Here is a 13,886-nt window from a genome sequence, read left to right as displayed (position 1 = left end):
CCCAGTCTGGATAATTCCAGTGTAAACAGCCTTCGTGGACTGGGGCCTCCCAGGTGGATGCAAGGCCCGTGAGGCTGTGCTCATCTGAGCTGAATGAGCCTCAGCTCTGCCTGACCACTTCCTCTCCACACACTTTTGGGTCATGCTCAGAAGGCATAGGGGAAGTGGGACTTTCAGAATGACTTGACTGAGTGTGGGAGCCTTTGCAAGTCCTGGGGTCCGTCACCTCTTGGTGAGCAGGGCAAATCTTCAGGCAAGAACTCAGAATTTATGATGGATAGCTCACTTGCAAGCAGCATCACCCTGGAGATGCAGGCCAGGCAGGCAGTCAGGGGAACGTGGAGATAGAAACCTTGACTCTGCAAACTTGAACCTCACCTTTCTCCTTTATTAAATGATCAAAAAGATACAACTCTGATTGAAATCACTTCATGAGCTACAAAGCTCCCTACACTGAAAGGTCTGGTTTTGGTCCAGTGCTACAGCACCCCTCTGCCCTGGGCAGGGCACAATCTGACTCTGGTATCTGCCCTTGGGAACAACTCTCTCGACTTCAGGGATCCTAGGGCTACATGGGTTGCTTTTCCTCCTACCTAACTGAGGTGACCACACTGCTCTGAGCAAGGCCTTCATCCCTGTAAGTGCTAAGTCCCTCAGTCATGTCCAACTCTGAGACCCATGGACCGTAGCCCACCAGGCTCCTCTGTCCATAGGGTTCTGCAGGTAAGAGTACTGGAGTGGGTTCCCATTCCCTTTTCCAGGGGCTCTCCCCAACCAAGGGATCAAACCCATGTCTCTTAATGTCTCCTGCATTGGCAGGTGGGTTCTTTACCACTCGTGCCACCTGGGAAGCCCTTCATCTCTGTAAATGCCGATAAAAAAGAAACCTACCTTTAATGTAGCTTCATCCAGAACCTTCACTTCCTCTATGAGCTTCTTTAGTTCCTCTGTGCTCAGCAAGGAGATAACCGATTGACCAGGCTGAGAGGTGCAGTGGTCACAGTCGTTGGCTTCCGTGGACTCACTGAGACCTTCCGTGTATTCTCTTAGCTCTGAGAGGCTTGGCAGGGAGGAGAAGCACATAGTATGAGTTGTGATGCTAACAAGAGCTAACAGTCTTTGCATACCTACTGTATTCCCGGAAGGTGCTAATGTTCATTCCACAAGTACATGCAACAAGTCTATGAATAGAAACTAGCATCCCTTCACCGTAGAGATACAGACATTGGGGTTCAGGGAGGTGGGGAAACTTGTCTATGGTCACACGGTTATGAAATGCCAAGATCTGGAATTTGAAATCACAGATTGTGGTGTGTCTGACCCTGAAGTCTGTGTTCAAAACTTCACCCTGAAGTATAACTGATGCTTTGGGCAAATCTGTGTCTATATGACCACCAAGAGGGATATCCCCTCTCTCTCTCACACACACCCACATACATACTCACCCACACGCTCACAAGACCCATACACTCTCACACCCACACACCCTCTCTCTCTCTCACACACACCCACATACTCACCCACACGCTCACAAGACCCATACACTCTCACACCCACACACCCTCTCTCTCTCACACACACATATATATGCTCATAAGAACAGGTGGCGACTTATTTGGTGGTCCGGTAGTTAAGAATCCACCTTGCATTGCAAGGCACATGGACTCAATCCCTGGTCTGGGAAGATCCCACATGCCACAGAGCAACTAAGTCTGTTTGCCACAACTGCTGAGCCTATGCTCTAGAGCCTTCGAGCCACAACTACTGAAGCTCATGTGCCTAGAGCCCATGCTCTGCAACAAGAGAAGTCACTGCATTGAGAAGCCTGTGCACCACAACTAGAGAAAAGCCTTTGAAAAGCGATGAAGACCCAGTGCAGTAAAAAAATAAAATAAACACTTAAAAAAGAGAGAGACAGAAAGGTGGAACAATCCTTTAGCAAACCTGAGAAACTTTTTAAAGACACAGGATTGTAAGAGGATGAAAGATGAGAGAGGTGAAAACTGGATGGAGACACTCACTTGAGAGAGAAGCTGGTGTCCGAGGCAGAAGCTTCAGCAGAACTATTCGCGGGGTCTTCACTGAATGCTGTGGGAGGTAACACCCCTTCTTTGGGGCTGCAGGGGGTCTGGCCGAAAGAGAGGGAAGATGGGAGGCACAGCAGGGACTTCATGACGGCCGAGGACACTTGGCTGCTGATGGAGTAGAGTTTACTGGTCTTTTCATCCAGTGGCTTCATCTCGCAGGACTGGGTCCGGCTCAGGGGGAAGCTCCGAGCCCGCTGACTTGGCATCTTGACCACTGGGCCTCGGGGTCCCTCCATCTGTGTTGCCAGCAGCCTTGAGAGAGGGTCGGGGTCGGAGGAGAGGGTTTTCTGACCGGGCTGCTGTTCCAGGGGAGGGTGCCCTGACACGCCGGGGTTGCTGGCCTCTGACGTGGCCGGGGAGGCGGGGGGCAGCTGCTCTGGCTCTGGCCGCTGCTGCTCCATGGTGGGGGGAGCCCCTTGCCCCGAGGGACCAGAAGCCCGCTCTCCCTCTTGCTTCCTGGGAAGTTCTGCTGCTTCGCCCGAGGAGCTGGAGGCCTGGAGGCTCAGTCTCTGGGCTCCTCTGTCAGGCGGGTGAGCGGAGCTGAATGTTTCGAAGGAGCTGATCCTCTGCTTGATGGAGGACGAAGCCCGCAGGGGTGGCCCAGGGCGCTCCCTGGAGGTGGGGGTCGGCTGGCAGGAGGCGGCCATCTCTCGCCTGGAGTCCGGAACACGATTCCTCAAACCTTTCAAGCTTTGGCGAAACCAGGCTGGCTTGGGGGCTACTGGAGGACCCTTCTTCACGGTGCTGCCGCCCGCCTGCTTGTAAGCTTTGGGACCGCCGCCGGTGGTGTCCAGCTTCGCGGCAGCCCCGTCTGGGTGGCCCCGCATCCCATCTTCCTCACCCAGCGGGGCGTCGGGCTGCAGCGGCACGTGGTTGTGGTTCTCACTCATGATGGGGCTAAAGAGATTTTTGATGCAGTCAGAAATTCTAACCCAAGGGTCTTCGGCTGTGGTCTCAAGGCTATAGTCCATCCGAGCCTGTCTCCTAAGCAATGGGTGTTTTACTGGGGACGTTTGCGTCCCTAGGGGGTAGAAAGAAGGCCAGAGCTGTGTGTTACACCTCGTTGTGGGTTTTCCTCCTAAGTTCTACTTTCAAAGATGAACAGCAAGGATTCTGGGGGGGAGATGAGCAGAGTGGGGGATCCCTAGCTGGGTAAGCTGCTACCCCAGGTGCTATCACCTGGATGAAGCACACACAGAACCAGGGGACCAGAGGCGTGAGTTAACACCACAGCATCCTAGCGTTTTACAGCTAGAAGGGTTCCCACAGAATACCTAGTCTGATCTCTGACACTGTGTAAGTGAGGAATCCAACATTCACAAGGATAAGGGGTCACCTGTTGGCAGAGCCAAGACCCCCACCTCCTGACTCCCCACTTTTGTATCCTTTTGTAAGTCCCCTCCATATGAACCTTCAAGTTGTGAACTTTCAGAGATACAAACGTGTGTTCTCATGTCCGATCACGTGAGTTAGTTCATATGTCTGGTGTACATTGTCACATGTGTGTATCCTCTACAAGTGTTTGTGCTTGTGTGCACTTTACTGTATAGGACTGTATAGAGGACGGTAGTGCAGTGTCTTTATTTCAAGCCCAGAATGTCTGGAAGCAAGTGTAAAAGCAGTGGTGATGTAGCTGGCACTATTGTACTTTTCAAGGTACTCTAGTGCCAGATTTAAAATGTTTTATTTTTTGTGTTTATTTTTTATGCATTATTTTTGTGAAAAATATTATAAATCCATTACAGTACAGTCCTATGTAGCAGATTGTGTTAGCTAGGTACCTAGGCTAACTTTGTTGGACTTAGGAACAAATTGGATTCATGAATGTGCTCTCAGAACGGAACTCATTCATATGTGGCAGACTTACTGTAATAAGTAGCCTCTTGGATAACTCATTAAAACTTAAAAGGTCAAAGCAACACTCAATTCTCTTACCATTTAAACTTTTAAGCCATGGGTCACACATTGACAGCCTTAATTGGTTTGGACCACCCACGTCATTGAAAAGCAATGCAGGCATGAAAGACTTCAGACAGGTTGCACCCCAGCTCAATGGGGTTAACAGCCTCTCTCTCACCCAGTCAGCATTTCACACATTAAAGTATCACCTGGTCCCTGAAGTCATGTCGGTTTGCTACTCTCCCTACTTGAAGACTTAACCAGCTTGCTCAGCAAAGGAGTGTTCCCAGCCCAAAGAGTCAATGAAAGATGAGAAGGCTCCAGGGAGAAAAAAGCTCTGTACCAGTGATTTCCCAAACTGGGCTGCACACTGGAAACTGGAGGATCTAAAATATACTGAGTCTGATTTAATACACCTGGGATGAACCTGGGTGTTTGCACTGGGGCAGCCCCACAGGTCCTTCCAGCCTGCTCTATCAGGCATGCCCAGTGAAGTTCAGCCCCTCACCACTGGGGTCAGAAGAAGGGGAACATATGTTGGTCTTTCTTGGAAGCCATCTTGAACAAGCCAGACCAGGGGAAGCTCTGCCACCCACCACTCTTTCCCAGGGACAAAGGGAGGCTGAACCCCAAGTCCTGCACAGCTGAGAAGCCAAGTGCATGTGTGGCCCTTCGGTCACCCCAGGTCTTATTGTTCTGGTACCATGCTCTGGGTGGTGCCTGGTATCAGAATTCAGCCCATTGTAAGGAAGACATTGATTCCTCTTGCGTCTTGTTCCAATGCCAACCCTCAAGCTACACAACCATGCAGGGCATTAAGCCTGGATGATCCCACAGAGACCTTCTGCACTATCCCAGAGGCCAGGGTGGTTAGTACTGACTCTGGGACTTTACCAAGTGTGTCTGGACCTCTCAGCCTGGTCCTGCATTTATGCATTGCTCTGCTGTAAGGCCTGTTGTAAGACTCAGCTGTCAGACGCTCTACGTGAGAGCCCTATGCAAACTGGGGCGAGGAGCTCTTGCTGGTAGATGTTCCCTGGTGTGTTCCTCAGTTGGGGTGACTAAGGGGTGAAGAGGAGCCTCCAGTAGTAGGGCCCCTGCTCCGGGAGAGATGTGCCAGGTATTTCCATTCACAGCATTCCTGGACCTCCAAGAGCCTTCTTTGTGCTTTGCATGTGGTTATTGTTATTTAGTTGCTAAGTCACATTGGACTCTTTTGCAAACGCCATGGACTGTAGCCCACCAAGCTCCTATGTCCATGGGGTTCCCCAGTCAAGAACACTGGAGTGGGTGGCCATTTGCATGTAGTGCTACTCAAACAGGTTGAGCAATAAATATGTAAGTGTGTAGCCAATTCTGCCACTACCATTATTGGGAGCTCCTTGATGGACTGGTCTGTCTTCTTTCTCTCATTCTCCTTCACATTCATTCTCATCTCTCTCTCTTTCTCTGTGTGTGTCTCTCTCCCGGTGTCTGTCTCTTCCCCTGCCTCGCTTCTTCCCCAGAAGCCAGTACAGGGACTCTTGAAGGCAGCATTCAATACGCACTTACTGAATTGAATCACCCGTTGGGGTTCTATGTGATTTCCCACTTGCTGATGAGAGAACTGAGGCTCACACACAAAAAAGTTGAGTTGCCCCAAATCACACTGGTGAAGGACAGAGCCAGGTTTTCCACCCTGGTCTCCCTGGCCCCAAATCCCATCTCCTCTGTTATCAAAGCTTTAATATTCAGCTCACATCTCAGCACTTTCAGGGGCACCATGGGGGCGCACCCCAGCCATCCCCTGCATGGGGGCGGTGACCACCAGCAACCTGCTATTCACTCATGCCTCTCTGACCTGCATCCCCAGACTTGGAAATGCTGGAAGAAGCTTTCTAGAAGGCTGTCACCCCGGAGGCAGCGGCCGCTCCCTGTGGTTGGGTAGGTGTGTCTGGGACCTTTCCCAAGGGCTCCCTTCTCCCTTCTCTCTGGATTGGCCCGCATTCCTCCCATCACCGCTGTGCATCCCCCCCACCCCCCGCATCACAGCATCACTATTCCAGCCAAGAGGTCCCCACCCTGACTGCTTACCAGCCCAGGTCCAGCGGTCCAGCCATGCAGGATGCTCTAATGCTCCAGTCTTCCCCTAGTGCTGGACCTTGATCCAGAAGGTCCCTCCTCCTGGCAGATGAAGACCTACCTGGGCTGGCTGCCCTCCTCCCTGGCTGGCCCTCTGAGAGGGATGTCGTGTGTGGCCCGACTACAGGTCCTGGGTGGCCAGCAGCGGTGTGAGGGGTTCTCCCCGCTGTGTCTTCCTGTGGAGGCGGCGGTGGCAGCAGTTCTCTGGCTTCCTGTGGTGTAAACAGGAAGTGAGACTGTGTCAAAACGGTAGCCTCCAGCTGTGAGAAAGCAAGGAGCCCTCTGATTGGGACTGGGGGGCCAACATCAAGCAGCTTTAATGAGAAGTCCAATAGCAGCCCTGGTGGTCAAGAGGGTCCTTTCCTCTATGGCGCTGTCTGCATGGGTGACCAGGGAGCTGGCACCTCCTGGAGGCCCAGAGCATCCCTCTGCTTCCTGGACACATGAGCCGGCATCCAGGACAAGGGCTCATGCACTTGACACATGTGAAGATCCTGGGGCCCCTGTGACAGGGAGAAGAGGTCTGGGGGTGGGAAATAGGGCTGGCACTGCTTCGTGTATCACTACATCTGGCCAAACTCCTCCTCCTCCCAGGGGGGAAGACAATGAGGCAAAGATCTGCCTCCCGAGTCTTCACTAAGTTAAAGTTAGACCCCTTAGAGGAAAATTTGGATCTGTTGCTTTCTACATTGTGATTTATTATTCAGTTATTTATGGTCTTCCTTGATGGCAAGTGGTAAAAAAAAAAAGTTCATCTTCCAATGCAGGAGACCTGGGTTTGATCCCTGGGTCAGGAATATCCTCTGGAGAAGGAAATGGCTACCCACTCTAGTATTCTTGCCTGGAGAATTCCATGGACAGAGGAGCCTATCAGGATACAGTCCATGAGGTCACAGAGACCTGGACATGACTGAGCGACTAGACAACAAACATTCAGCTATTTAGAAAGGATGTTGTGAAGGATGACAGAAACTCTGAAACTGTGCCATTGCTCCCCTCTGCTGCCCCCAGGGTGACCTGATCAGTCTAGGGCAGGACGGTTTTCCCATTAAGCATGGATGTGGCCTCAGGCTGCTTCATAAACCAGTTCAGGGACGAGCTGGACCGAGCACCAAGTCACTTTCTAATGCTTGAGTAGAGTTTGGGTTTTCATACAGCATCAAAGAGATGTTGCCAGGGCCCAGAGGCAGGGACCAGCACCAGTTCTGTCCCAGAGTGGGACAGAAAGCTTCCCAGGAGAAGTGCTTCTTGTCTGGCTCTTGAACAAAGGGTAAGAACTTTCCAGGCAGAGAAGCCAAGGAGAAGTGTTCCAGAGAGATAAACATCCATGGTAGAAGGAAAAAGCAGACCAGCAACCCAGAAAGAAAAGAAGGCCAATATAAAAATGATGCTGTATAGGGCTTCTCTGGTGGTCCAGTGGTTAAGAATCCACCTGCCAATGCAGGGGACACGAGTTCGATCCCTGGTCTGGAAAAATCCCCTATGCCTCAGGGCAACTAAGCCCATGTGTCTCAACACTGAAGCCAGAGTGCCCTAGAGCCCATGCTCTGCAACAAGAGAAGCCACTGCAATGAGAAGCCCACTCGCGCAACTAGATAGACCCAAAACAGCCACAAAATAAAACAAATATATAATTTAAAGAAAGATGCTGCCAAAATTTTTCTGCAGGGGAAATACTCTGCCATACTGCAGTTGATGGTATGTCTTTTCTGCTATTTCCAGGGTCAGGTGGAATGATGGGCTGGCTATTAGACAAGGCTGTGAGCTCCCTTCCAAAAGGAAGGAAAGAAGGAGGAACAAATGCACCATGTGGGACTAAAAGAGAAACTGAAAACATTTGTGGCCTGAGATTTATATCTACTTTGTCAATAAACATTCTTTAGGAAGTATAATTCTATACAAGTTAGAAATGTGTTCACCAAGCATTGTCCCAGCCCAGGGTTCCCTATTTAGAACCAAGTTCTATGGTAGCACTTTGGAAACACTGAGAGACCAACCAACCCAAAGGAATCACTGTGTCTCTTGAACTAGTCCTTCATAAAAGCAAGGCTTGGTTATGAAAGTAGAAGCTTAAAATATCAGACTGATGGTATCTAAGCCACTCATCAGCAGAAAAAAAAAATGACGTGTCTGAAATTTAACTGCACCCAGGGAACTCGGCACCCTGTCTATATCTGTGAATGGTTGACACTTTCATAGGCTGATGCCCTGGGTACCAACCACAGTGGTGAAAGCAACTTTGCATGTTGGAATAGACTCAGATGTGTTTTGTCTTTTCATCAACACACCTGATACTGCACCCTCTTCATGGGAGATTTTTTTTCAATTAGCTCCAGAAGTAAGATTGATTTCACTTGACTTTTGCTGTAAATAGTTTTTCCTGGCATAGTGCTTGGCAGTGAATGATGGAGAGAGAAGGGAAAGAAGACAGGAGATGACTTAGGGGAGAAAGTGATTTTTAACCAAAAGTGGTCATTGAAGCTGATTTTCTAGAAGGGAGAGAACTGGTCCTCTGTTGAAAGAAATATCCTGAAGGTCATTTTGGTTGTGGAAGTCCCCTTGAGTTACAGTAGGTGAGAAAGACTTTGGGGTTGTCATAAAAGCTTGAGAAAGGTCATGGGACCCTGGGGAGGAAAGATTGGAGGAGGTGGAGGGTGGAGGACAGAGAGACAGACAAAAGGAGAAGGAGGAGGGGCTAGAGGGAGAAAGGGAGGAAAGAATGGAGAGATATTACACACTGGGACCAAAGAGAAAAACACCCAGTGAGAAATCCCCAGACATGGTGGAGGATATTTTAAGAAGAATGACATGCAGCAAACAGCCCCTGTTTTTATGGTGCTGTCGTCCCTTCTCTGCACCCCCAACACCCAGGAAAATAATATGGTGCTGGCTGTGGAAGCCTTTTGTAAAAGGCTGTGGAAGGGTCTGTGGGCCATGTGGGACAAAGCAGAAGGACAGAGAATTGCAGCTGTGGAAGTGCAGAGGGTGCAGGCAGGAGCGACAAATGCTGAGGAGCAGCCAGGGTGGCAAAGACAGGGGACTTCTGCCTGCAGCAGAGTCCCTGTCTGCCTTCTTCTCCCGCAGCAGCCTCGCCTGGGGAGACTCCCTCCCCATATCTGGTCCAACCCGGCCAGAGGGCACAAGAGCATCACCAGGGCAGCCCCTGTGACCCCCACAGACCCCCTCTGGGTCTCCAGGAACAAAGTAGATAGCCTGGCTTCCCAGCTTCTCTGTTCCTAATTTGCCCTCTGGGACTCACAGGTCTTAGGCTCAAAGGAAAATGAAATGTTTGCTTAAAATGGGGGTGCACAAGGTGAGGGTGTCTGTTCTGAACCCTTAACTGGACAGAGACTAGGTATCTTCAAGATTCATAAGCTGTCTAGCTGTAAGTTCATTTCAGTAGCAGACCTCACAAGTATTTGAGGTCAAAACCCTACCATGTGTTTAAAAATTCTTTTATACCATGTTAATAAAATACTCATTTGCTTGGAAAGAAAAAACAAAAAAAGGAGCAGGAGAACACAGCCCCCCTCGGCATCTCCACCATGAATTGCTAATGAGCCCACATCCTGCCAGCTCTCTGCAAGATGGTACTTCCTCTTCAGTAACCTGGCTTCCTCTCCCTCCTCTGCTCTCTCCTCCTACTCAACACCTTCCTTTCTGGGGTTTCTTGCTCCTCCTGAAGCTTCCCAACCCTTATCACAGACTGTTCGACTGTTCTAGGGGATTACCAGAGGCCCCAGTTCTACCTACCCTGTGAAATCCGCCGAAGAAGAAGTGAAAGACAACGAAGCCTAATGATAAAGTGACCCACAGGCAATGTGAACTTGAGCAAGTCCCTCGGCTTTCTCTTTGCATGAAAGGGACTCTTATCCCCAGATGGTTGTCTGGCTTAACTGAGACAGAGCACAGCACCTGGGCCTAAAAACGGCTCAAGATACAGCAACTGCCTGGCCATAAGCCTGCCCTCCTGTGAGGGAGGGGGATGGAGCTGCAGAGAAAGGAAACGGAGGTCTGCAGGGGTGTCTGCAGACCCCTGCAGGGACAAACTGTCATAGCAATGAACACCGATATGCCTGAGAGCCCGTTAGGCATCCGCTCGGTTGGTTCCTTTGAATCCTCACCTAGCCCATGGAGGGAGCCTCTAGATTCAGCCCCAGGGACTTCCCTGGCAGTGCAATGGTTAGGACTTTGCCTTCCGGTGCAGGGGGTATGGGTTCGATTCCTGGTCAGGGGGCTAAGACCCCACATGCCTTATGGCTTAAAAAGCAATATTGTAACAAATTCAATAAAGACTTTTTTAATGGTCCACATAAAAAAATAATCCTGGGGTTTCCCTGGTGGCTCAGTGGTAAAGAATCCACCTGCTAATGCAGGAGATTTGGGTTTAATCCTTGATCTGGGAAGATTTCACATGCTGCAGAGCAACTAAGCCCACATACCACAACTCCTGACCCTGTGCTCTAGAGCCCAGGAGGCTCAACTGCTGAGCCCACATGCCCTAGAGCCCATGCCGCTATTACAATGAGAAGCTCACGCACCACAATTAGAGAGTACCCCTGCTCATTCGCAACTAGAAAAAAGCCTGTGCAGCAATAAAGACCTAGTGCTACCAAAAATAAATAAATAAATAACTTTAAAAAATCCTAATGCTTGTAAAGATAAAATAAAATAAAATTTAAAATAAACTTAGACCCAATTAACAGATAAGGAAACTGAGGCTTAGAGACCTGTGAGAGCAGCCTTGCATTCCAGTGTGTCATGGATGGCAAAGCAGAAGTCATTCAGCAAGATTGGGGCTTCAACTGAGGTCTGCCAAGCTGCAAAGCTCTCTCTCTGAAGTCAGCTTTAAGCTTGAGCCCAGCCCCTTCTCTCTGATGGAGGAGAAACCCTTCCTTGCCCTCAGCTAACACTCTACTAATGCCCCAGTTCAACACTGCTTGATGCAAGAGAATGCTCAACCCTCTCTTACCTGGCCACAGGTGGGCAAGGTGTGTCCAGAAGGGCACAGGGAGTCCTTTCTCTCTTCCAGACTCTTCTGAGGGTCACTGTCACTTTTAAAGTATTTTCTGGGTGGAGGCTTGGGCTTGGAGGATGTAGGCTTTCTCACCAAAATCTCAAAGGATTTCTTGAGTCTCAGTGGTGGGTGGCTGCCCTGGCTTGCAGGGAGGGGCAGGTTCTCCTGGGGGTGCCTGGATGAGGCCCCAGGAGGCACCCCTGGTTCCCACCCCAGGGGCAGGCTGGGGTTGTGCACACTGACTTCCAGATCAGAGGGTGGCTGCTCTCCACTGCTGCTGGGACTGCCCCCGGGAGATCCTGACATGTAGCTGCTGTCGCTGCTGGAACGGATCATGACCTTCTGTGCCCGGCGATGCGGGGGTGCAGAGTTCTTGTCCCGCTCCTTTTCCAAGGTGGGCCGCCCGTGCCAGCTGCTCTCCAGCCTTTTGACACCTGCATTGGAAGCACAAATGAAACCCCATCCCTGGTCTGGCTCAGGACTACTGCCAGGGGTACACTGCTTGCCCAGGCTGTCTGCTTCTCCCCGGAGGTCACTTTGGAGTGAAGCTCAGAAATCTTGGGTCTGGTATCCAGCACCAGTGACATCAGGCTGGGAAAATCATTCAAATTTTCTGAGTCTCTAGGCGTAGAGACGGAGATGCATCCCCAAGGTTGCCCTTCAAGGAAGGGCTTGATGTCCTGGCTGTCAGCCCCTTCAGGGACCACCTCGCCCGAAAGGCAGCCCACCTCCAATGCCTGATGGAGATGGGGCTAGAAAGACCCAGCCAATTCTGCACACAGGACACCTCCAGTGGGCCATGTGAGCTCCATGGCTGGGTGGAAGTGGTCTGGTAGGGGCAGTCCGGTATCATCTCTGCTCAACTGGCCCCTCTGCTCAGCCCTGAGACCCCCCCTTGCTCCCATAGGTGTGGAGCCTCCAGATGCTTCTGAATCAATATTCTGACCATGCCCCATTTCAAAGCCTGCTGGCCTTTGGGGGAACCCAAACTTCCACCCTCCGTTTCCTATCTGTAAAACGGAGATACTCATTTCAGGATCACAGGACATTTTGGGGTTCAAAATCAAAGAGAGAAAATGTCCATGAAGGCGCTTTCAGCATTGTACCAAGAGGTCAGGGCTTTCATGGTGGCTCAGTGGTGAAAATCCCGCCTGCCAATGCAGGAGACTCAGGTTCAACCCCTGGTTTGGGAAGATTCCCCTGGAGGAGGAAATGGCAATACACTCCACTATTCCTGCTTGGGAAATCCCATGGGCAGAGGAGCTTTGTGGGTTATAGTCCTTGGGGTGGCAAAGAGTTGGACATGACTTAGTGACTGAACAACAATAACCAAGAGGTTACCTTTCTTTCCAAAAATGAGGATGAAGCAAGGCCAGAAAACCACTGTGCCTTAGCCAGACTCTCCTCTTCCTTTTGTCTTCCTATGCAGCCCTTCCTCCTGGTTCTGAGCCCTCTTCCAAAACCCCGTCATATTCTGAGCATAGGGCCAACCACACACCCTCCACTGACCCTTCTTTGTCTCTAGTAGTAGAAGATGCCCCTTCCCTAGCATCACAGATCAGAAGAGTGTGAGCAGACCGAGGCCCAGGCTCTCGCTCAAATGTGAGCACATTCTGCAAGTCCAGGAGCAACAGGCGAGCCCCACAGGCGAGCATCTCAGACTTCAGTACAGAATCAAGGCCAATCAAGCTCATAATTCAAATCGTCTTTAGAGAAAAAGCTTTTCTTTAGCTTTTTACTGATTTTAAAATAAAAATGCATCTTTGTTTAAAGTCAGCTGCAAAAAGGAAGAAATGAAAGCAAAAATTCACCCTCAGCCTATCAGAGATAACCGCTGTCAAACTTTTTTCCTCTGTTCTCCTCCCTTGAGCATAGATGCATGTTGAGTGGGTGGAAATGGAAGAAAACCACTGAAATAAAATTCTGGGTCCTGTCCTTCTGTCTGGACACTTTCCAGACTGTGTAACATCCTTGTGAATATCAGTACTAAAGCCTGCACATTATTCTATAATATGGACATTCCACAAAGACTTGGCCAATGCCCACCAGCTGTACATTGGAGTTGGCCAGCCTGGTTCCCATCCCAGATCATCTGTGTACTCCATGGCTGATCTGGGGTAAGGGAGCCTCTCAGACCCCACATTTTCCCAAAAATATGCATAAAAATTATATGGGAAGATTCAGGGGAATAGTGTATTAAATAGCATGCCTAACACGATTAGAACTCAATACATGTCAGAAACTTTATTAATAGATATTATTCTTTATAAGGAACCTATTATCATGGGCTAGCAGTTGAAATCTCAACTGCCTATAGGGACAGAGGTGAGACAGGCAACCTGGTAAAATAAGGTAACAGGGAATGGTGAGGACTGTAAAGAACTAGAGAAAGTTTGTGGATTTAAAACAATTCAAATTCAGACGATTTTAAACTCTCGTGCCTCCGAAACAAAGCAAAATGTGACCCCAATTTAGCTGGTGGACTGCTAGCTTTCAATCCTTGTCTATGAACCAGGCTCATCTGTGATGACTACTATGTTCCTGGGGTAGAGAGTGAGTTGGTGGCTAGACTCAAAGCTTTCTAAGAAGACAAAGATGCTGCAAATGCAAGTTCATTGTCTCCTTACCTTCTAGACTCCACTGGTGCCGCTCCTTTCCAAACTTGACATTCTCCACAGCCTGGGCCACAGCTTCTTTGAGCTGCTGTTCAGAAACCTGGAAAATTTACAGCACCTCCTCAAGCAAATAGTGGGAACTTCTGC

General features: G+C 49.9%; 1 protein-coding gene across 6 annotated transcripts in view; it reads right to left on the bottom strand.

Moving 5' to 3' along the window:
* Positions 1-13,886, bottom strand: part of IL16 (interleukin 16) — a 126,344-nt gene that overhangs the window by 10,124 nt on the left and 102,334 nt on the right. For all 6 annotated transcript variants that reach the window (XM_061394608.1, XM_061394603.1, XM_061394606.1 and 3 more), the window contains 5 exons: positions 13,752-13,839; positions 11,080-11,558; positions 6,169-6,319; positions 2,022-3,108; positions 892-1,060 (listed from right to left, as the gene is read on the bottom strand). In XM_061394608.1, the coding sequence (XP_061250592.1) occupies positions 892-1,060; positions 2,022-3,108; positions 6,169-6,319; positions 11,080-11,558; positions 13,752-13,839 (1,974 nt within the window). The remainder of the gene's footprint in view (positions 1-891; positions 1,061-2,021; positions 3,109-6,168; positions 6,320-11,079; positions 11,559-13,751; positions 13,840-13,886) is intronic.

This window comes from Bos javanicus, chromosome 21 (assembly GCF_032452875.1).
Source record: "Bos javanicus breed banteng chromosome 21, ARS-OSU_banteng_1.0, whole genome shotgun sequence".
NCBI classification, from domain to species: domain Eukaryota; kingdom Metazoa; phylum Chordata; class Mammalia; order Artiodactyla; family Bovidae; genus Bos; species Bos javanicus.
This window is presented reverse-complemented; position numbering and strand designations above follow the sequence as displayed.